The sequence below is a fragment of the Camarhynchus parvulus genome, chromosome 13, assembly GCF_901933205.1.
Source record: "Camarhynchus parvulus chromosome 13, STF_HiC, whole genome shotgun sequence".
Lineage (NCBI taxonomy): Eukaryota > Metazoa > Chordata > Aves > Passeriformes > Thraupidae > Camarhynchus > Camarhynchus parvulus.
Genome location: NC_044583.1, coordinates 4,331,353 through 4,356,586, shown reverse-complemented (window position 1 = coordinate 4,356,586; position 25,234 = coordinate 4,331,353). Strand labels below are relative to the sequence as shown.

Genomic DNA, 25,234 nt, shown 5'->3' with positions numbered 1-25,234 from the left:
GCCAGGATCCTCTCAACTTCCTGCCCACTGGGACCCAGTTAGGACAACTTCAGGATGACAAAATTTGGCATTTCAAAACACAAAGGGCAACTCCAAGAGAGGCAGTAGTTTATATTTACAGTGTGCACTTGGCACATCAAGGTTTTATTCAGTAAAACATGACACTGAGCTCCCCATGCCTGTGCAGGGAGCAGCAGGTGCTCCCAGGTGGATTTGGAAGGGGAAAGCTTACAATGCTTCCAGGGCACACTTCACTCTTCAACACTGCAAACCAGGCACATCCAGTGCTTCTGAAAACTGCACCTGAATCCAAGAGCTGTGAATTATCAGCTTATGAGAGGAAGAAAAGAGCATGAAACCACAGCAGTCACAGATATTCTGTCACAACCCCCAGTATCAAATGTTGCAGAAATTTACAATGCCAAAGGGAAGGAACACACCCAGAAATCCCTCCCACAAAACCCACAAATGCAGGCCAACAATGAACAATCTCAAATTATTTATTAGGAAAAGACAAAGTACTGTTTCAACATTCGTACAGAACAAATGGCAATAAAACCAGGAAAATAAACTGTAAAAAGTAGGCCCATGACAGAGGAGTTGGTTTATGACAAAGCAAATGAAATCCAAACTTCACTCATGCAAACAAGCAGTAAAGAATTATTTACAGTTTTGATGGGATGAATTACAGCATTGTCCATATTTGGGCCCAAATCAAATTACTCAGTGACATATTAAAGGGATCTAATCTGTACATTCAATAATGAGAATCTATAAAAAGAAAAATAATTTAAACAATTTACAAGAGCTGTATTACAGATGACATAAAGGCATCATTTACAAGAGCTGCTTAACAGGTGACACAAAGGTATTCATGAGTAATTTATGATGAAAAATTTGTAGCACATATTTTTACATCACATCTTCAGTGTCTGAACAGTAAACAAGAAAGCAGAGACATACCATGAGTGCAATGTAATAGAATAAGGCAACTTAACCAAATGGCTCTTCAGAGAACTTCCATCCTACCAGGGTTTACAAGTTACACATTTGCCTCTCTGCTTTGCTAACTAAAACAAATACTCGAAGACAGCATCTGGTGATTACAAGGCCTGCATATGATGAGACAGTAAATGGAAAATTAAATGTTTGCTTGGTAAAATGCCAAAACTCAAGAATGTAAAAGTGCAGGTTATCTAAAGCCCTCTATACCCTAACACAAACACATTAATTTTCACGTTCTAGGTGTTGTAATTTAATGTCTCAAAATACTAATTCACTAGTCTTTCATAATGCACAATCTGAAACTAATACACTTCCTCCCAAAGCTTGTATTTACAATTCTTAAACTGATGCCAGAAATATGAATTGTGAAATGTCAGCAATTTATAGCAAAGATTAGCAACCAGCACTCTATATTCCAGTTCAGTTTATAGATGACACTAATTAGCACATTTAGATTTTGGAATTACTTTAAATGGGTATTTCTGACTTTTCAACAGCTTTCCTAAACACTTTCAGTAGTGGCTGACATTCTTGGAAGTTTTAGCAGAGAACAAATGCCAATTGTGTTCTACTTGACACAAATTTGTGCAAAGAGCTACAGTAACAAAACAAGATGAAGATCAACATGGAAATGCAGCTATGAAAACCCATCTGTCTCCTGATGTGCCATGGGCCTCACATAAAGCAGCACAGGAAGCCACACCTGCCAATGACTTGCCACATTAACACACACAGTCCACACAGTCAAAAAAAACCAAACCCAAAAGGGAAACTCAAAATAAGGCCAAAAAGTATTGGCAAATGATAAAATTTAAGTCTGTCAAAAGGACCAGGCCATAAATATTTTATTTACAATTTCTATTTAGAATCTTTCTTTTTAAACAAATGATTTAGCACCAGCAGGAATATGCAAAGTATCATTACTGTGTTCCCCAGGCAGAAGACCTTGAGGCCAAATCTTGCTCATTAGTTTAAAAGAATGATTTACTGAAGTAACTACAGAGTGAGCAGGATTTGACACTCAGTTATGCAAACTGAGATTGCTCAAACATATTCCATTAGCACATTAATAATTACAGACATATTACAGCATCATCTGAGATGTTTTCAAAAGTGTGTTTCTAAGAATACTTAATATGCTTTCCATGTGTGATGCAAATGAAACTAATAAAACAGGCTTCTTTGCAGACTTTTGTTAACTTAGAGAATTTACTAATTTTAACATAGTTGACAAAATACTGGTGATGTACTTTGGAATACATCAGTAAAACTTTAAAGAACTTTGAGCAGGAATTATTCTTCTATACTGTATTTTTTTAATCTCCCGTGGTCAAGTCTGAGGACTAAATTCTCCCATTTTATTCACAGTGATTGTGAAACCCACCAGCTGTGACTGTGCATTAATGGGAAGTGAAAGAATTACCACACCCAAACAGAAACTTTGTGTCCCCAGCTCTGCACTGGGACCTACAGGCCTTGCTCAAACACTTCCAACCTGACCCACAGATGTTTGTTCACTTTTTAACCTCAGCAAAGCTCTGTTACATATTATATGGTTTTTAAGCCTACATAAAAAGATGTAGATAAGAAAAAAAGAAGTGACGAGGGAAAGAATTAGTCTTGTTCTAACTAGAACTGACCAGAACTAGCTCAACAGAACCACACTGACCTTCACCTCATCTCTGAAGTCACTTCCTCAGGCTTACAGTGGTATCCAGAATATCAAAAATTAAAGTGATATTTAAACAGACTGACTGCAAATTTATTCATTAATGAAAATTACTGACTTGATGTGAAAGACACCATCTAATCTTCATCTAGCAGAGATCTACTCTAGATAAAAGACCATTTAATTAGTTCCAAATGTTAAAACCCCATTGCTATTTTGAAATACCTAGAAATAAGAAGTTATTTCAATGGATCTGGAAGCAGGTGTTTCCTGAAAACCTGTATTGGGTCTTGGTCTTTGTCTCTGTCTCTAGAAAGAGTATTACAGCCCTTACAGGCACCTTGCATCTATACTGCCAACCCAAGTGCTTGAGGGAATGTCACGGTAGCACTGAAGGAGCAGATGATCCATCAGGAGAAGGCAGAGCTTTTGATTACACAGCTGAGGTGAAGTGGAACAATGTGGGTGGTTTCTCTTCTTTCTACCCTGTAAATCTCAATTATGAGCACCTGTTGGCAGAATCACACAAGTGCTTGAGGGAGTTAAACATCTTCAAAAGGCAGGGCAGACACCTGCACACTTTGGAACTCTTGAGCAAACTAAGACACAGAGTGCATCACTGCAGCTTCTCTCTGAACTCCTAAATGTCTCAAGACTTTAGTAAAAAGAATGAAAAATTGTTTGTATTTAAACCTCTGCTCAGTTCAGTAAAGAACACTGAGGATGTTTTAATTCCAGCCTGTTAAATATTCAAGATGTATTGTAAGAGTTCCCCTTTCATTCAAACTGCAATTACCCAAGTAGACTTAGAAAGGTCAAAGTGGTTATGTTTAATAGCTTGGAATAACTTCACCTAAGATTGAACTTCTCTACCCAGAAATAAACAGTACTTATCTCATTATAAACTTGCATGATTTTTAGGGAGATAATGATACAATAAAACTGTGCATAATACTTGAAAGGACCAAGCTGGAGGGATAAGACCAAGAAATGCAAAATCCTAACCCCAGGACTAAGGGCTACAGGGATAGGAAGCCAGAAACCTGATGATATTTTCCTGGTATCTCCTGCTACATTGCATTAAAGGGATCATCTCCACAGCCAATAAATTACCTGTCACTTCTCTGGTAAGTAATATTGGTTAGGAAACCTCATGGATAAAGTCCCAGTACCATAAAATTGGCATTATATGAAAAAAATAAAAGGCACTCACATGGCTGACTGAGCTGCAAATGATTACACATTCAAAATGGATCTTACTTTTTACTTTCAAGAACTATCACAGAACTTTCCTCTAGGAAGTGGTTCCACTTGAGAAGACCACAGTAGTCCTGAGAAAACCCCAAATTTTCTCTACTGTAGTACATCATACTGAATCAATTCACCCTAAAGCTGCTTCAACCAATTAGCTCTGAGGAAGAGAAATGGCAAGGGTGAAAGTAAAAACAGACTCTAGCCGGAAAAAGCAACTTACTTCAGTGACTCATATAAAAGAAACAAGCATTTTCAACCTGTTTACAAGAGAATTTAGAAGAAAAGATATTAAGGCTTATCTTGCAACTATTAGTGATGCCTATCATTTCTCCTGGTGGTAGAGTCAATCTTTGGAGACTCTAGTAACAAGTTCTAAGCTGACAGAAAATGAGATGAAACCCAAAGATGTGGCTTAAACACAGGACCCCTGGGCTTTACAGTAGGGCTTGACAACTGCTGTGGTTGCTCTTGTAATGAAGTAACAATTGTGCTGATAAAATTAGCAACAGAAAGCCAATTGTTTTAGAAGCTCAAGGGAAATAAAACAGAGGTAGGGCATACTTTTTGATTCTCACAGTAGTTTCTATACAGTACAGCTATTCAAGAATTACTCCATTTGCTTATTTTATTTGTAACTCTGTACAGTTTACTTAAAAAAAAAAGTACGTTAGGTCACATCAACTTCAATTGGTTTAATGAACTATGGGTATTAGGTAATCATCTTCTATATGTGCTTTTGGTTAAATATACAAGTAGCTTCTAACTACTGCTTCAAGAGGACTCTGAGTATTACAAATGAAGTAGCAATAAACATGGACTAAAGGAACTGTTTCTAATGGACCTGTAGTATGTCTCCTAAAGCACCCTTTGTGAGTAAAATATGCAGTTTGCAAAATTCTCAGCAGGCTGCCAGAACATTCAGAAAATTAAGTTTATACACAGTTTTATAACCAAAGAAAGGTTACTTTTGATAGTCAATCCTAACTGAAAAGGAACAGTTTACAGCATTTATAAAGACATTCTAGAAAAACTGTATTCACTTATTTTCTGAAGTGCTCTGATTTAGCATTAGATCAGCTGAACTGTGAGTGTAATTTTTAGTTGTTTATGTCTATAGTGAAACATCAAAGCAAGCACAATGGAAATGTAGTACAGGTACCAGGAAAAGCAACAATAAATGGAACTGCATTTGTGATTAGCATTGCACTTAATGAGCTGCCTACTCAAAGGTACTGTACTCTTAAAGGACCACAGAAAATTTTAAAAGCAAAAACCTATCATGTTAGTTTGGGGCTTTGAATTTTGAGAAAGAGAAGACTGAAAATAGCACAGGGGTTTCTAACACAAGGGGGATGTATCTGTAAATACAACACAGCCATGCTGTGGAATACTTGAGCAATCAGTTTTAAAAACCTTAAACCCCAAGATATGAACATGTCTGGGTCTGGTTGCTCCTCATGCACTTAAAGGAAATAAATTTAACAGGAAAATATCACAAAATTGGGTAGCTTTAGTCCACAAAAAGTCATATAGCTACTGACTGTATAATAGTCCTGTAAGTTTAAGATCTCATGCCCTGGCTTCAGGACTGAAGTTATTGTAATAATCATAACTGTAAATATTAAAAGTCTACAGAAAACCCCAAAAATCAGTTCCAGAGTATAGATTTTATCCCAAGGCCACAATTTGATGAATGGTTCCATATTGCAAGTGCATTAAATATTGGTCCATTTGCTGCTGCAATACAAACTCTGATGTCCTCAACTTCCAAAAACAAACTTCCAAATCCAAAAGTAACCTTTCAACTTCAACATCTGCTTGAATTCTGATCAACTCTTACAAAATTACAGGAAAATCACAACTTCAAATCAGTCGGATGGGGCAAAAATTTTTCTAAACCCCTACAGAAATAAGCCAAAGCATCAGAATTATGAGGTCCCATAATTAGTCTATTTTATAAGGATTTCTTCAATTCTCTCAGGCTTTAGGGTACCTTTACAAATGATGATTCATGATGACAAAACTTATGAGGCAAAAAAAAAAAAAAAGATAATCCAGAAGGCATTTTGGAAGTCATGTCCTCAAAAAAAAAAAAAAAAAAAAAAAAAATTTAAAAAAAAATCTTCCCCTAAAACCTGCCTTCATTTATCACTGAACTCATTTCTAAATCCAATCAAAGACAGAGGAATCTTCCCAAAATACCAGCTGAATCTTCCAATAAATTAAGGTATCTTCGTGAAACCTTCAAAATACCAACTGCTAATCTGCTGCTTTGGCTGATTCTCTGTGTTTCTATTCTTCCCACTGTAAATTAAAGCATTATTTCCATTACACATAAAAATAAAATAATTACTGTGTTTACTGTGGGAAGCAATTGTCTACAGTTTCCTCATCTTGTCAATAGTACCAGGCTGTCTTTTGTTTTCTGTAAGTACACATAAAAATTGTGCTCATATTAACAGTATAACTAATGAAAAGACTTTTTCAGCCATCAATTCTATATATAAACTGAAGGCCCTAAAGCCTTGGGGCTAAACCTGCAATATTTGCATCCTGAGCACTTAAGGGTTTGGCATTCCTTCTTCTGGAATTTCTGGAAAGTTGTTTTCAGAGGATGTATTGCATATTAGAAGTTCACTACTGGCTACACGTACCAAAGAACATAAATAATAGCCACAAACAGTTCACTTGCCAATTCCCAGCAGAGTGAAACCCCGTTCCTTACAACAGCAATACTCAGTAGCTTCATCACTTCTTAAAAAGAGTTACAGAAAATCAGCTTTTTTCTTCTCCCCTCCCCAGATTTAATTCCCATCGACATAAACAAGCGTCATTCAGGTGGAAAATAGTTCAGTGTAGTGACATCTGGGATCTCAACTGAAATTTGGCAGCCCAAGCAGAGCACCAACAGCTCCAAAGTATCCCTGATAAAGAAAAAAGAAAACAAGTTTAAGTAGGGTATTAAATTGTGCATTAATCACATTTTAGTGACAACAATCATCTGATGGATCAATGCTACAGAAAGAACACAATACACTTTTAATATATAATATTTCACAGTAATTATTTAAGGCTTTGTGAAACAAACATTTTATCCTTCTTATCTAGCTTGACTTTAGGAGGTTTCCTGCCAAGGCTCACCATACACTGCAGGATCATTAAGACAGGTATCAGTGACTCCTGAAGCATGGAAATCAGGTTTGGTTTTTTCCTCCTAGAGAAACTGCATCTTTTGCTTGCTAAAACATCTCAATACACATAGCAACGTTATTCCTAAAGTAAAACTGAAAAATCCCTCAAATTATATCCACACATCACACTTTTGGACTATCTACCTGTATGCAAAGAACCACGTTCTCATGTTGAATTATTTTTCCCCTGTGGAGTGAAATCTTCCCCCTCCTTATAACTAAGTATTCAAGTGTTTAGAATATACACTTGACCAAATGTGAGTTTAAAATTTACCCAAGAAAAATCTGAAGAGGGCAGAACTAATAAGGAACCATTCCACTGTTATTGTGGCCATCAGAACAGACTGTCAGCCTTGGGAGATAAGCAGTAAAGGAAAAGAGTTGTGAAAAACAAGTGAAGGGAATAGATGGGATGCTGTAATATTTTCAGACCAAGAAACTGAGGACAAAAATTCCCAACCCACTGCCCAGAAGCTGTAAGTCAGCAACTGTTGCACCTGTAACTAATATTGACTGCTCATATTTTAACCAAACCAGGTCAAAGCTCTCAGCACTGCCTACTGATCCAGATGGAAGAAGCTGCCCAAAAGTAGGTTATTATCAAAGCATAAAATCACTACAACAGCTCTGAGGGGTCTGTTGTGGAATGAAACAGGCCTTGTCAAAGCAGTCTTGACTTTCAAGACATTGCTCAAGCTCAGCTGAGAACAATGGAAGTGTTTCAAAGGGCCAAGCTTTACATTTCTGCACTCTTTGAAACACAATACTTACTGTTGTTTTCACCCAAACCCAAGGAAGACTGCTGACCCCTAGCACAGAGTTTAACATTTTGCCGTCCCTCTCCAGAGATCCACAGCATGAACTGAGAAACCCCAAAGTGACTGAAGTACTTCCCTGGCAGAAAACTGTTCCCAGAGAACCAATTCAGCAAGACAAACCTCCTGTTATTTCTAATATTTACTGAGCACTTGGTGCCTCAGGATATCACACATGAGAGCCATGCAACAGAGGCATTTCTGATTTATGGTGAAATAGTACACAGAGATAAATGAGCCACAGCATACCTCATGTTCTAGGAACAAGGCCTTCAGCTGACCTTTTGACCAGTAATCCAGTGCATATGCAAGAAGCTTCATTGACAAAGTATTCACACGCAAAAAGTTGCCAACAAACACAACTCTGTTTATTTTCTAAAAAAAAAGAAAAAAAAAAAAAAAAAACAGCAAAGGATTAAGTCTTTTCACTGTTTAACACGGCTTTGAAAGAGAAGACTGTCTCAAGGAAGGAAAAAAACCGCAGAAAAACCAAACAACCCACAATTAAAACATGGTTCCAAAATTTAAAACATGGCATACTTGGGGAGAAGGAAAAATGGTGCAACCCTTGAGAACTGAAGGACTTAATTTACAGACAAGTAGCATTTGTGTTTCAAATTAAGTGAGCATTTCAGCAAAGAAAGAAGCCAGCTAAGAAAGAAATTAAATGAAAGCTACTTCTGTTTGGTAGAGAAGACTCAATGCCTTCATAGCCCTGTACAATGCTGCTTGATCCATATGCAACAAGGCAGCACTGTAAAGAAGCCGAAGGCAGTAAGACATGACAGATGTTCCTTTCATCTCCAGCCCTCACTATACCTCAGCCTGGCATCACACTAAGAGCACTTGAATACTACCAGTGAGCTGTGAATTTTAATCCAGTCAAATGTAAAAAAGTGAAAATCACTTAATATTCCCCATTAACTGAAGTAAATCCAGCACTAAGTGAAAACATTAAACACTGGTTTAACGACCCGAGAGGAAGAGCCAAAGAAAATGTAATTGTGTTAGTCCTTAGCACAGTGCTTTAAAAAGCATTTAATTGCATTAAATAAATGGTCATTTCCAAGTTATTACAATAACTAATATGACAATTCAGCCTGTAGTCAAATGGCTCATGTGCAACTGTTTTTAACCAGTGAAGACAAAGCAGACACATAGTTAAGACACAAAAACGTGATTCTGCTCTACTGCAAGAAATCAAAATAATTACATTTATTTCATCTTTAGACATCAGTTCAAGGTACTACTTTGTATATCCCCATTAGCTATTTCTTATGGTTTGTAGTTCTGTGACATATCTGGAATTAGACCAAAACCCACTCAGAATGAAGGTAGTTTATGCAGTTTACAAGTTCTGATTTGTGCTCATTTACTCTCACCCTTAAATATAAATTGCATAATTTGCCTAAGACATGTAGAATGTACATTCAACTTCATCTTCATTTTAACTCTCTTATTATTAAGCTTTGCCATAAAGGAAAAAGCCAAAATTAACACTCACAAAATTACCTTCCTTCTCCAAGACAGACATGATAGAAAGATAATGAAACTGAGGGAGAAGTTACAATATTAAAACCAGAAAATATAATTAATCTGTCTCCTAAGCAAAAGGAGGATTACTGCAGCTAACAGGGCTGTTGGTACTTCTGAGAGAATCACATGCAAAGATTTCAAGTAGAACTCTAAATTCAGTTACCCAGTCTTCTCCAAGAAAGCTATTACTAAACCTCATTTTATCCCAAGTTTGTTGATAATGAAGGAAGAAATCCCTGCTGCTCAGACTCTCATGTCTTATATGCTTAAATTCAGTATTCTTCTACAGTTTCTTGGCTGTCCACACTAATACTGAACACACACTGGTTCTTTTTTGAATTTTGAGAAACAGAGGATGGCAGGAAACCTTCTCTGTATCAACCAGCAAGATGAGAGGTGTCATAGCAATTTTAAAGTCTCAAGAGCTAGAAAAAATTAAAAATAATGTTTATTTAGAAACAAGGCTTTGATCAGAGGATAATTTCAGCTTGGAGAAATTGCTGGAGGCCATCATTATGCACTGCTTAAAGCAGGACTTTCAGCAGCTTAAATGCTGCAGTTGCTCAAGTAATGCACTTTGAAACCTCCAAGCACAGAGTTTGTCTCTGAGTCCGTGTCTCAGGGCTGGATGCATTCCCTAGGTGACCCTGCCTTGGCAGGGAGCTGGACTACATCATCTCCAGGAGTCCTTTGCAACCCCAGCTGTTCTGTGGTTAAAGCACTGGGAATTGCTTCAGAATGTTTTGATTGTCTCTGGAGAAGTGGGACAAGGATATCTTTGCCAAAGGGGAGGGAACCTGATGAGGAGCTTTGGTAAAGAATGGAGCCCAAAGCCTGCAGGTAAGCACAGGATGTTGTGATGAAGGGGTTGAAGTCCCCTTGCTAAAGCAGGGTGACTGTAGGCCCAGCTCAAAGCTACTACATGCATTTCCTCATTTCATTTGAGAATGTATTAAAAGGTTTAAAATTATACACCATTTTAGTAGTCACTTCATGTGAAGGCAAATGACAGAGCTGTAGATAGATCGTTTCCTGGTCAGGTTTTACCTCATTTACTGCACACATCCGGGCAATAGAGCCAATGTTATTGGTGATGGTGACCAGTATGGCTCTAGCAAGATCTTCTTTACTGACAGACTCCCTCTTCTCTTTGTAGATCATATTTCCAAAACTAGGACAGGAGAAATAGCCATGAGTTACAAAGTGATTCATGTGCATTTGAAATAATTTCAAAATGGATGTTTTCGTGCTGTAACAAAACCTAAGTCTCATGTTTCCTCTTTGAGGAACTTGCTTTTTAAGTTTGTATTAAATACAGCAATTTCACACTACACCTCTATTTATTCCTTCACAGGAATCAGTAAATTGTGTTACAATAACAGCAAATTATTTTTGTTCAGATTGCTGACTTCCATGAAGAACCACCTACAGTAAAACAATTTTATTCTTCACAGAAGACTACTCTGCAAATCTAGTCACTGTAAATTAAGTCACTGCTTGATTGGTAAATCTTCCACTTCTCATGCTTGCTTCCTCACAAACACCTATCCATTCTTTTATTCTCAAAGTAGAAGAAAACTATGAATTCAACGATTTTATGATGGAACACAACCCTCTGAAACAAAATGAACAGTGACAGAATGCAATTTAGGTTGCAGAAATGAAGAGTTCTGGATCAGAAGGGCGCTTCCCTTACCATGCACAGCACGAAAGAAAAGACAAGAATTCATAGCTACGTGTGATATTTTACCAGCAAGGACTCTGAGCCAGATCTAAGTCAGTTTGGAGAGCAAGAATCCTGATTACTGTAGAGCTCAAAAAGCCATTAAAGCTCTTAAGGATCTTAAAAAGCAAATGAAACAGAAAGTACCAACATAAAGCAAGGTAAAACGTTATTGACTGAAGTGTAAAGTTCACACATATTAAAACCTCTCAGCACATGGGCTCTCAAGAGGCTTGGACTCAGGCAGCTGGACAGGGAGAACAATTAAGTTGCCACGAATTATGATTCCCTTTGGAATAACAGCAAAGATTTAATGAATACTTATGTACATATTAGTTTCGCTTGCAGAGTTTATTTTTCTTCTCTTTTGTAAGGGTAGTGAAGCTGTAATATCATTGATGATATTCCCCAATGGAAATAATTTGTGCAGCTGTGACAAAAGTCCTCTGTTTATGACAATGACATTCTCATGGTGCAAACTGTTGGTGTTCCACAGCCCTCTTCAGTGAGAAAAGTTAAACCATTACACCAGGTGTCTGTAGTGACAACCACATTTCCAAAATAAATTAGGAATTGCTCCACTGTAAGAGCAACATAAAAGCCATCTCCCACTCACCTTCCCTCCAGACAATGGCTCTACTAAAAGACTCTAGGTAATATAAAAAGAAATTGGCACTTTTTTCCCCTCTCTTGTACTGATTTTGACTGGGACAAAATTTTCTTCCTAGTAGCTGTGTGCTGGTTTTAGCTGGGATAGTTAATTCTCTTCATTGTAGCTACCATAGAGCTGTGTTTTGGATTTGTGCTGGAAACTGTTGATAACACAGGGATGTTTTTGTTATTGCTGAGCAGTCAAGGCCTTTTCTGCCCCTCACTGCACCCCACCAGTGAGCACAATGGGGGTGCACAAGGAGAGGGGAGGAGACCATTCTGTTCTGTTCCATTTCTGTCCTGTTCAACACTCTTTATCTAACACACCAGTTTTATTTTTTTCCTCCCAGCTCTCCCCCCCCATCTCACTGGAGGGAGTGCCTGAGTGGCTGTGTGGTGTTTAAATGCCTGCTGGGTTACAGCACACCACCTCTGCACTCTGTTCCTGCTATCACCTCGTGTTCCCTTTGACTCACACAAAGCTGTGCATGAAATACCTCAGGAGGTTTCTTCAGTATTGACCTAGCAGGCACCTGCACTTGCACAAGGCTTTAAACCAGCAGGAAAGCTGAGGATACATACTTTTAGGGTAAAAATGTAACTTGACTACAATAAAACCTTGCAAAAAAGCAGTTCTTTCTGCATGAATAGTTTAAGCCTTGTTTTTGAAGCTCCACAAACCAAGAGAAGAATCCACAAAGAGACTCCTGCTTACCTGGATGCTACAGCCCATCCTGGTAAACCAAATCTTTCATAGTCTCCTCCATAAATATCCCGAACCAGCTTGTCAGCATGTGTGCTGTCTCCTTTGGATGCCATTTCCAGAGCTTCTTCAAAACTTTCACAGCCTGTCAGCAAACTGCATAACCCAAGGAAGGTCCCTCCACCTAGACTAAGGATAGAGAAAACCCTTGTTTTCAAACAGCATTTCCTCACATGAAAGAACCCTGTGTCATTGCCCCATAGAGTAACAACCCCAACATAGGTTTTTAAATTACCTTGTTCCAGTTACTCTTTTATAGTTGTCTTTGGAATGGACTGATAAAATACTGACTCCTGAACCAATGTTAACAACCAGCAATGGGTATGGATCATCCAGGTTAAAAGGCATCTTTTGGCATCTCTCGGGATCTGAGGCATTTTCAAAATAATAGCACTCTGCCTGGCCATTGAAGCTGACAGAGTCTATGTACAATAAGCCTTTGACAAGGCAGTCAAGCTCATCCAGTTTGTGCAGCTGGAGGTTTCCAATCTGTGTTAAGAAAGAAAAAAAGACTGTGGCAACATGTTCTAACATTGCACAAATGTGCTACAAATTTATGACTATATTTATACTGCCCAACTTTAAGAAGCTATCTCATGTGACTAATTCAGGAATTTCGATGCCACTATAAAGCCAACAAAGAACTCAGACCTAAATTCTGAATACAAAAACTTAAACTAGCAAGTTAATCTGAGTGTAAATCCAGATCTCACACCTGAATCAAGAAGAGAGATGCAGTATAAGTAACTGCTTCAGTAAGCTCAAAGATCACTTTTGAATACTAAAACATTACTCCACTGAAAAATTAACAACATTTCTCATCAATTTAAATCAATAAAAAAGTCATCAAATACCCTAGAGGCCCCACTGAGTGTCATCTTGGTGGACCTCATATCTGAAAATCTGTTCAAGGTTTGTTGGGTCCCTCCCCCATCTTACAAGTCAAAACAGTAATTTCTAAGCTATCAGCATATAAAAAGCTCAATGGCATTGTACTAACTATCCTTGCAACTTCATTAACAATCCAAGGACCACAAGAAAAACCACAGGTCAGAAATTCTGCAGGGCTTAAGCTCTCTACAGTTCTGCACATGATACTTAAGCTGCTGTTCTCTCATAAAGCACAAAGACAACTAACTGGTGCTGTGGATTCCAGGAAGGCTGTAACTCCTCACCACACTAAAATTAGTACTAAAACATATTAGAGCTGTCCAGTTTTTTTCAAACTACAGGTTATTTTAACAGGTTATTTTCAAACTACAGGTTATTTTAACAGGTTATTTTCAAACTACAGGTTATTTTAACCCATCAGCTTCAGGCAGAGGCAAGCCAGGCTACCTACTGTGCGAAAATCTTCCTCGAACTTGTAGGCGCCACCGCCGGTGGCACAGAGCACCGTGTGTAGTGTTGAGAAGTTTTTGTTCCTTCCCATTTGAATAAAGGTAGGCAAATCATGAGTTGGGAACCGAATAAAGTGCAAGTTTCCTCTTCGAGCAAAAATGGTTAAGTCTTTCAGCTCCAGGTGGACATCCCGAATGCCAGTGGATCCGTAGGCGACGTTGGAAGTCAGGTATTTGCGGATGCTCTTCAGGCTTTCCACTTCCTCCTGCTCCTCCTCTGCAGTGATGTCAATAGGTTCAAAATAGGCCAGTTTGACCAACGTTCCCCCAATGTCCATGCCAAACCATGGGAAAGCTGTGAAGAGACAAGAATGAGCCATTAGGCTTGTGGAAGAGCAAAAGCCACACGTGGAGTTTAAGACTGACGCGGGCTGTACTTTTCAACAAGACAGACACTAACAACAAAGGAAAAAGGAACAGGAAAAAGAAGTTTTTTCCTTACAGGAAAAAAGAACTAGTGCTCATTTCAATTACCTGACCTTAAATGTCTCTCTGGCCTCGTGTAAAAATGGAAAAATGAGCAACTCTACATTTAAATGCTATAAGGTGTTCAGAAAGCTCAACTAAAAACTCCCTGAACTATACCCTATCTTTCAGACCAACTCATAAATAAAATTCAACCACTTTTTTTTTTTTTTATTGAGAATAAAGGATTAAAATAACCTTCACTTCTAAAATAACAGCTCTGACGTCGTTCAGCCCAAAGACTGCAATGCACACTTGAAGAAAGCAGGTTACACATTACAGCTGACAACAGGGGCAGCCCAGGTACTCCTCCTCTAACAGTCCCTCAGACAATGTGGTTGTTGAGAGGAAATTTATTTGCATGCACTTTAAAACTTGACACAGTTAAGATGCCCAATTTCTATCTCTGGAAGTTAAAGGGATGACAAAATGTCCTATTAAAAAGTGCAAGCAAAGAGAAAATTAGTATTACTGAATTTAGGTTCCATTTTCTGGTTTCTTTTCTTTTTTTTTTTCTTGGTACCTTGGCTTGGAAAGGAGAATTTCTGTACTACAAAATAACAACACTAAACCACAAGTGCTTTTGCCTTTTTCCCTTATGTGGGATGACTGCAGTTCCTAAAAGGGACTTTGTCTATGACATGCAGGACCAAAATTTGAACATGCCTGTATCAATAAATATTCCTAACTAAGTGCAGTGAAACAGATACTTAGAAACCCTACAGCAAAAAGACAACATCTTCAACTGAGAGCTTTCCTACTGTCATTTCCCAGAAACAGTTTAAAAAAGATCCTGGATATCCAGCTGGGAAGCTCATATTCTATTTCCTAATTGACACTGTAACTTGCTTGGCTTTGCCTCCTCTTTTTCTTTTTTAGCATTCCAATTTATCTCTTCAGATGTAATTTATATCTCACAGAAGCATGAAACTCAGGAACAAAACCAGAAAGATGTTAATATGCTTATCATGAGCAAGATGCAATTACACTGTATTTACATTACCAGTGGGATCTATGCTTGAGAAGAATTACCCACCAAAATACTGTAATGTATTTATGCAAGGCTGGCTGTGTGTCAATTTATTTATTGAGTGCTAAACAGAAAAGAGACTTCAATGATGCCTCAACTTTCAGAAATGGGCATCAAAAGAATATTGTCAGACATTAACAAAAAAAATTTAGTTGGTTATCTTAACGTTGGTAAACTAAATTTAAATACAAAGGTAAATTCTGTGAGCAAAATCTAGTTTGAAGTGGAAATGAAGAAGTTCTATAAACCTGGTATCTTTTCCATAAAACTGAGGGCTAAGCATAAGACTAAGCATAGAGAGACACATGAATTGAGTTTGTGACTGCATGCCAGCCTTCTTCACCCTGAGACTCTGGACATAAGAAAATCTGTCATCTTACTGTTTGACCACAATTAGCTGAGCATTTATTAAGTGACCTCACCAAGTTTCAACTCCTTGCCCTGAATGGTGTCACAAGAACAAAAGAGAAGAAAGGCATTGGTTCACCCAGCAGATCAGAACGTGCCTGTAGTAGTCAATCCAAGCAATGCAGAATTTAACTAGGACACCCCAACCCAAGTACTACCTGGATTCTACCTGGTGAATAACTGAGATCTTGTCCTCCAAAACAGGAAAGAGGGGGGAACAGCTGAAAGTTCATGTGATGTTTGTCAGAAGATCCACTCCATCCCGTGTTAAATGATCCAAAAAGCTTTCGCAAATACAGCATTAGTCACGCCTCTGTAAGTCTTAAGGTTTAAGGATCTTGTACACCAAGTAAAAACAAGAACAGCTGAACTGTACATTTATTCCATAATTTAAATGATAACACATTCTATGCTGAAAAATGGGATCATGCTGTACAAGATCAGTTTTCTGGGTTAACTGAGTGATCTTAACAGCCATTTACAGACTTTGAAATTGAAGAAATAGGTCAGCTTTCACCTGTGACAAACCCCAGGAAGCTTTACATTTTTCTATTGAAAATTTCTGAAGATTTGGTTGGCAATACATTGCTCAAGTTTCATTTGCAAGGTGGAGGAGTTCTGACAAGCAACTGGGCCCACGTACTGTTAACTTAGTCCTTATAGCATCAAGAAGGTGTTACACAAGGATTCCTGTGCATGCAAGCCACTCTTAACTGATTTATATGGATTTTATTACAGGTGCAGCCAGGAGAATGAAAGCCATTTTCTTTTCCAAACACAGAAGGGGATCTACATACACACAAATGGCAAGGGCACAATCAGTTGGGACTGCAAGGATACAAGATTTATCTATGCCTGAGCTGTCCTTAAATAATAGAAACACACTGATTCTACCAAATTTGAATGCAACTGTACATGGCCACAACATGGAAACCTTGCGAACCTTCCTCTTACTGCTGCAGGTTTGCTTAGGGTAGATCTTGGCTCAGGATCCACCATATCTGGATGCAGGGATACATAAATGACTTTACAAAAGGTATTTTTATACTTATATTTGTGGGTCAGGCTTCTCTGAGAGTTTTAAGAACAGAATGGCAGCAGCAAAACCTTTAGAAAAAAATATCCCCAGACATCAGCTTGATCCCTTCAGCAGTCACAGTTACAGAAGCATGTCTGGATGAGGCCAATGCCAATTACACAACCTTTTTTTTTTAAGCTTACAGGTCTGCAGATACTAGGTTTGAAGACTTGCACAACTGTAATCATCATTCCACAGCTTCAATCCATAAGGAGAGTCAATTCCCCTGCACTAAAGCTGGACTTTTTTCCACAGCTCTGTGGGGATTAGATAATTAAAAGATTTTTTTAGCTCTTCCTCTTGACTGTTACTCCCAGAAATAATCCACAAAAAGTGATGCACAGCTCAGAGATACTCCTTGCTGAGAATTTAACTGCTATTCACAGAACAAATCCCGGGCCCAACTTTTCAAAGTTCACCTCCTCTCTGCAGTGGTCAGTAACAATTTGAAAAAAGGAAAAGTAAGAATTTAGCTTTTTATTTAACAAGCCAAACTGCCTTGCATAAACTACATAAAATTCTTTCAAAAACACCCATTTTGCTTTTAGGAAGTCAGGCCAGGCTCTACATAAGAATACACAAAACACAAATCTATACTATCCAAGAAGAGACAGATACATGAAGTAGAACACAAACTGGGAAGTCAAAACCCATATGGTGTTTAATGTGATACTTCACACCAAATTTAACTATCTTCAGGACACCAAGTGGAGTACCATAACATACAACCTCCTTAATTACAAATCCAGATTTTCTTGCACTCCCTATCCCTGCCAGAAGCCACTGTGGTCCCTTACCTAGACACAGAAACCAGAAGCCCTTGCAATAAAGCAACAGATTGCTCAGTACATGCTGTGAAGACAGCTCTGAAGGGCAACCTGCTCAGAATTAAAAAAACCCATGATCTTTAAAAGGATTCCCTAGAGCTGCTTCCTGCAATTAGAAAAGTACTACCTGCAAGGGAAGAGGGCTGTGGTCATGTAACGATGGAGCAGTTCTGCTGAGTAAGAAACACCATGCTGGTGTGGCTGCTGCTTGTTATTTAAACCTTAATCATCTTTAGAGATAGCACAGGGAAGCCTCATTCTCTTGTGTCTGCACTTCTCGAGTTCGTGCTGTACACAATCACTGGCAGCATTCTTAAGGTTACTTATATCTTATAATATAAGGTCTTTATATGCCAAATGAAATAATTACAGTACATGTCTTGTTTGTGCCAATGCAAGCACAAAGGCTGAAGTGTTTTCCTTTTCCATGGGTTCTGCAGGGGACCCTTGAAGCTTTCCACCCAGACCATACACTTGTATTCTGATTTGTACACCCATTCTAGATCCAAAGCTGCAGGAAGTACACACTCAAAGACTTAACTACACCCCCCTATTCAGTCATGCTGAAGATTCCTCAGTTTAATGTTCTACTTGTATTTTGCTTTTAAAAACTGAGAAACAGATTCCTGCCAACCTCTTTCCTATGAATCTAATGACATATTTAAAACACAAACACCTTTGAAACACTTCATTTTCCCTGTAAGATAAAGTAACACTTTAAAGTAACACTCTGGGTCAATCCTGTTTAAATTTAACAAGTACCAACCATCAAAGAAGAGTAGCTAACTCCTAAGTCAAGCTGGGAGCTTGGCACCACGGGTAAAAAAAAATTCACAGCTGTCAGTGACAGCAAAGAACAGCCTACCACATCTTGTGTCATCTCTGTAAGAAAGCTTATGCATTATTAAGAAATAAGACTGTTGCACTCCAAGTACAAACATGGCTTGGGGAACAGCAGCCAAAGAGTGCCGAAGTTCATGATGCTGTACAGCCTTAAAATACAACAAAGGAAAATGATCATGAAATCCACAAAAACTTAAACTTACTTCTGCCAGCGCTGCAACAGTTCTTTATGGAAGTAAGCAGTATCATCAGTTCTGATGCCCAAAACTTATCTAATTCAGCCTAGTACGTAGCCTTTGGTACCAAAGCTAACCTTGATCCCATTCTTATCTGAATCCTGACAAGGAAAGCAACTATTTAAAAGTTCTACTGAACTATTACACAGTTACTGTTTATAAACACATAAACTAAATGCATTTTGCAGTTTCTCCAAATACATTTTCTTATGTGCATGTGCATCCATTCTTTTACTTCCAGCATTTCCCTAAATCAGCATGCAGCAAAGTACAACCTGATGGCAAATTTTAACAGCTAAATCAGCTGGGGGGCTAAGGCAGCTAATGTGAGCTATGGGACAAGTTAAGAGAAAACACACCAAAGCTTGCTGGACTGTTAAATTAAATTAAATTAACCTGAGGGCTGGACAGCAAAATGCCTTTGCTGTGCCCATGAACACCAATCTACATGGCCTATGAGCCTCTACAGAGCAAAACTGCACTTAAGTGTCCTTAGTCCTTGAGACACTGGAGACTCTCTCTGCCTAACAAGTTGTGTAACAGGTTTTTGGTTCAAATATCCCAAGTCCAGCTCAAAATACATTTGGGCTGGACAGAATTAACATGCAAATTAAATGTATCTGACACACCCTGGCACATCCTCCCATTTTCCTTGTGGGAAAACTCCATCACGCTCTGCAAACTCCCACTCAGCCGGCTCTGATCACGCTGCAGAACAGCCCCGTTCACAGTGGGAGGACAGGTGCTAATGGGCAATTACTGTAACTGCTCTTCATGGGCTGTATCGCTTCTATAAGCGCGGACCACATAAAGCTTAATACAAGACAAAATATCGCTGCTTTCAGCTTCTCCCTCCTTGCTCATTCTGGTAATTTTGTTGACATTTCAGCAGCCATCTCTTTGGGGATAAGTGTTATTATGGTGAGACACAGAATGCAGAGGCATAATTTAACACTTAAAGATGCACTGTGTATAACACTTTTAGTATACACTGTTCCTGGCAGTATTAATCCATCATTAGAAATACATTTTTCAACTGCAATCAAGTGAGAGCCTCTAACATCTGCTATGGGCTAATGATCAGCTTTCAAGGACCAATAAGAAAATGGTAGGATACTAAAAAACTATGCAGCAAATTCCATGGGGAAAAAAAATCCATCTTTTTATACAGGATCCTCCATCAATCCAAATGGATTTTTCATCAATTTTACTACACTAATCTGCCACGTGTCCACAATATTTACATGCGTCCATAGAACCACACTGGAAAAAATAACCTTGAAATTTTCATCTTTCCTTTATATTGATGCAGGATTTTGCAAATCTCTGCAATATACATTCATATATTAGCGTGTCTAAACTCACCTCAAGGGAAATACAGGCATTTGTTGTCAAACTCTTTTCAATAAACAATCCAAAGGAACAAACTGCAAAAAGTAACACACACAGAGTGTATCAAGTACTGGAAGTCTCTGCCTTTCCTCCAGCACTGGGTCACACTCAGAGCCAAGGGGAAAGGCTCCAGCTCCCCTGGAGAGCACAGCACGCTGGCACAGTGCTCTCCCTGCCCCCGCCAACATGCACAGCCCTCTGAATGAGCTCCTGCTCCCTTCCCTTTGGGCAGATCCCACACAGCAGCAGCTCGGCAACACTTGCTGCTCTCACATTTATCATCTCAACCCACAAATAACCTTTGGAAATCTTGAAAATTGCCAGCCCTTCTTCCCCATGGGCATTTCCTCAGAAGAGCTATCACGCAACTGCTGCTTGGAAGGTTCCTCAGGAGGTCATCTGGTCTGACCTCTCTTACACCAGCAGGAAAACTGCCAGCACCAGATGAGGTCAGCTACAGCTTCGTCCAGTCAACACTTTGAGGCCTCAGAAGTTTTTCAAGAATCCTCCTAGAATGGAGACTCCACAACCTCTCCAGCTGCCACTACTACACTGACTTAGTACAAGGTTTTCCTGATTTTATTTAATTTCTCTTATCTTCCTTTAAAATGCTTGACTCCTCTCACCACCAGCAGCTGAGATTTAAATGGCCCTTTACCAGCCTCTTTCAAGACAGCCAATCTAAGAAGCTGTCCATAAATTCTGCTGTGTTTCTCACAGCTTTTACTCCATCAAATTAGTGACAGCATTAGTCAGGTGAAGATCTGGAAGGGAGCACCACACAAGCATGTGCAGGCAGGGTACCCACATCAGGAACTCTGAACTGGTTTGATGTTTCCATTTTATCCACACCTCTCTCATGCCAACCACTGCAATCAGGCCTTCCTTCTTGATGCTAACATCACAGACAAAAGTACAGGTATACCAAAGCAATCTGCTCAATTCTACTCTGCAGGTTCTTAAGTTAAGTAACAATTATCCATTTTCCCCAGGACCACATCTGGCTCCATCACAGATGATTAGGTACTCACTTGGTCTGAGGAATGTACACTCAACAATTGTGTTGAAAAGTGTCCACAAGTGTCTTAGCCAAATGATTTGTAAACAGTCTGTAAGTGGTGCTGTGAGCCCAACTCAGCTTTCTGTCCATGTGAGCATTTAAGCCAGACTGACAGCAGTATTTGGGTACCAGAGACTCCTGAACATCAATTTCCACCTTCAGGGCTTCTGTGGACCTCTTCAAACATTCAGCTGCTCTCTCAGTGTGACTAACCATGACCAGAAATCTGCAGACTGAGTCTAAAGTTCACTGCCTAAGAAACTCTGTGCTATTATCTTTTAAAAAGCCACCAGCTCCAAAGTGTGTTCAAGAGTCAAGAAGAAATAAACAACGTAGTTTGACACTCTATCCTGCCCCTCCTGCTTATGCAGTTCCAAGTGTTTCTAATTCCCATCATGACACCAACATCAAAGTTCAAATTCAAGACCTGGAAGAGTGTAACTACAACTGCAGCATATTTGAGCAGTTAAAACTTCTTGGTAACATTTGCACTGTTATTTAACCCTAAGGCTTAAATCCACCACTACAGAAAACAAAGGCTTTGAGGTCGAGCAGAGACAGTCCTGAAATTAGCAGGTTTCTACAGCAGGAGCAGTTATAGTCTCCCCATTCCAATTCTCAAACCATTATAACATTTCACAGCAGCTACTGCTGTCTTGATGAGATTTCTTAATATTATACCAGGGGAAAACAATGTTGCCCGAACTTTACTCTTCATAAATATCATTACAGTCCATTCAGCAATTTCCACATACTGGCACTAACAAGAGGTGATGGCTACTTATGTGCTACAAGATACATATTTAGGGTTTCCCCACCAGACCACAGGAAACAACCTACTTTCAAAGCCTTTATAGTTATTTCTAGAGCTAGGCTAATACTTCCTGTGTTAAATATGTGTTTGGTGATTTTCTTCTTCTTGGGCTGCTCAAAAAATAAACTTAAGACATCAACTTCCAATATCCTGTTTTGGTTGTATGCTGTTTATTAGGCAGTCACGCTGTATGAACCACACGAGGCCTAGAAATTTGGGACTAGACATTTTCCATATAGTAACTCATCCTGAAAGTAAGTCCTTAAGTATGATGGCAAAGAAAAAGATGCTAAACTCAGTGGAGCAAAACCTGCATTCCTTTCAGCTAAGGCACACCTGTATGAGCTTGACAGGTGTGTTGCCTTGCACAGCTGTGCATCTGTTACACCAAGAGCACATCAACTGCATATAGATCAACCATACTCAACCCAAATCTCTTTTTCAAGAAGTAGCTGTAATCTTAAGACGTTTTGTTTATATTCACCTAAGTCTGAATCACGTTTACACCCTCCAAAACAAACATGGCACTCCAGAATGACACACAGCAAGAAATATTATTAGAGGTGTGATTATTAAAGGGGAGAATTCAGCGCATTTTAGTGAAAGAGTTATATCCAAATATTAGTAAATATTCTAAAAATAATTAGAATTGATTAAAAAAACGAAACCGTAGCGAGAGCAGCCACCTGCGCAGATGCTCAGCAGAGCGGTTAAATGTTTCATCAAAAAGAGCACCCATCCCCAAGAAACTGATTATATCACTTTCTATTCTAGTCCTTCCGACGCCAGCACTGAGGATCACCTGAACCCCGACACCTCGCTCAGAGGGACGCACAGGAGCGAGACGGGTCTCTGCGGGCATCTCCCGGCTCCATGGATGGGCACCGCCCGCCGCGCGGCCCCGCGCCCCTTCCCCCGGCCCGGCCTTACACGGCTTCTTGGCATCCTTGATCTTCATGGCGCTGCGGCGACGGCCCGGCTCGCTGCCGGCCGGGGCGGGTCTCCTGCCGCTCGCCTGATGGGGCGGGCAGCGGCGGCGGCGGCTCCGCGGGGCCGGGCCTCGCTCTCCTGATGCTCTTCGCCCGCCGGGCGCCCGCCTCCCGGGGAGCGGCGCTGGCCGCGCCCGCCGCTACGCCCGCGGCCCGGGCAGGGGCCGCTCCAGCGGCGGCATCGGCGCTCGGGCTGGGGCGGGGAGACGGGGGCGGGGCGGCCGCGCTCCGCTCGCGAGGCGCCGAGCGGAGGGAGCCGAGCGGCAGCCGCGGGACGGGCCCGCGGCGGGGGAGCGGGGGAGGCTCCGCTCGGCCGCTCCGTGCAGGAGCGCGGCCCCGGCGCTGCCCCGCGGAACCCCCGGCGGACAAGGGCCCGGCCGGCACAAGATGGCGGCGGCGCCGGAGCCGCGGCCGCGCACACAAAGGGGCCGGGGCGGCTCCGCGCCCGCCCCGCCGCTGCCGCAGCGCTGCCCCCGCCCGGCGCGGGGCGCGCCGGGAGCCGCAGTCCGGCCGCGCCTACAGCTCCCGGCGGGCCCCGCGCCCTCACAGCCGGGCCCCGTGCCAATGGCCGCGCCTGGGCCGCGGGCAGCGAGCGCGGGCACTCACAGGGGCACTGACGGGGCACGGGCAGCGGGCATAGGCATGGACACCGACAGGGCACGGGCCCCGCGCCGCTGGCGCAGCCGGTGTCAGCCCCCTGTGTTCGCGCTCTGCGTGTTGCCAGAGCCACGCGAATGCTGTAAAGTGAAACGGGCAGTTGGCGTTTGCTTTCGTTTCCCCTCGCTCGGACTGAAGCGCTCTCACAATTAAGCACCAGAGGAGTTCGGCTTCTTTCCTGGACTCCAATGATGGCACCAGTAACTATTTCTCTGGAAACTTTGCCTCATCTGGTGGAATAGGCTGATGTTTAATCGCACAATCAGGTGGAAAGCAGCTCTGGGATCACTGAGTCCAGCCTGGCACCGAACACTGCCGCGTTACCTAGAGCAGAGCACCGAATGCTGTGTCCAGTCTTTCCTTAAACACCTCCAGGGACAGTGACTCCACCACCTCCTTGGACAGCCCATTCCAATATCTAATCACCCTTTCTATGAAGAAATTCCTTGTGATACCCAACCTTCCCTGGTGGAGGATGAGGCCGTTCCTTCTCCTCCTGTCCCTGCTCCCTGGGATCACAGCATACCCCCCATGTGGCTGTCCCCTCCTGTCAGGAGCTGTGCAGAGCCACAAGGTCCCCCCTGAGGCTCCTTTTCTCCAGGCTGAGCCCCTTTCCAGCTCCCTCAGCATCTCATGCTGCTCCAGACCCATCCCCTGCTCCATTGCCTTCTCTAAACTCACTCCAGCCCCTCCATGTGCTTCCTGAAGCGAGGTGCCCCTGCCCAGTGCCCAGCACAGGGACAGACACTGCCCTGGTCCTGTTGGTCACACTGAGCCTGGCACAGGCCAGGGTGTCACTGGGCACCGCCAGTGGCACGACATGGTGAGGTCTCCCACCTACTGCTCACAACCTTGGGCTTTCCAGCCAGAATTCATAATGGGATTTTTCCACTTTCTCCCCTCTCCTTTGTGATAAAGTGGTATGTAATTATAGATCAGTTACTGTGACCTAGGATGAACCCAAAAGCTCTGGTCTGGGAGGAGGATTTGGGCATAATCTCTGTCTTGGAAGCTGAAGTTTCTTTGTGTCTGGAGTTTAGCTTTGGCAAAAGTTTCTTTTGAAATAACTGTTCACAAAGCAAAGGCTGAATGCTCAGTTTCCAGAGCATGAGGTTTACTCACAAACCTGTTGTGTAAGGACAGGAACCTCATCTTCTCACCCTCCATTCCCCTCGCTCCTAAACATGAAAAACTTGTCATATATGTCTTGTTCATTTTAATCCAGAATCTTTCATTAAAAAGCCAAAATTATCTTGTGGATGCCCTTTCCCATTTATCATGTTTCCTTTCTGAAATATCTGTATTTGGAAAGCTTACTCTGAAGTCTTCTAAGTGTTCTCTTTTCATCCTTTAAAGGAAGTTCTCAGTGTATTAGCAAGGCTGCAGAACTTCTCTCTTTCTGTAAGCGATATGTAATTGTGGAAATTC

At 40.9% G+C, this 25,234-nt stretch overlaps 1 protein-coding gene across 1 annotated transcript; it reads right to left on the bottom strand.

The window, feature by feature from the left end:
* Positions 1-482: 482 nt before the first annotated feature.
* Positions 483-23,283, bottom strand: PANK3 (pantothenate kinase 3). The gene is made up of 7 exons (XM_030957173.1): positions 23,091-23,283; positions 13,950-14,302; positions 12,843-13,096; positions 12,560-12,736; positions 10,518-10,641; positions 8,184-8,309; positions 483-6,852 (listed from the first exon to the last, which is right to left on the bottom strand). The coding sequence occupies exons 1-7, from the start codon at positions 23,116-23,118 to the stop codon at positions 6,802-6,804; spliced, it is 1,113 nt and encodes a 370-aa protein (XP_030813033.1). The 5' UTR covers positions 23,119-23,283; the 3' UTR covers positions 483-6,801.
* Between the last annotated feature and the right edge of the window lie 1,951 nt (positions 23,284-25,234).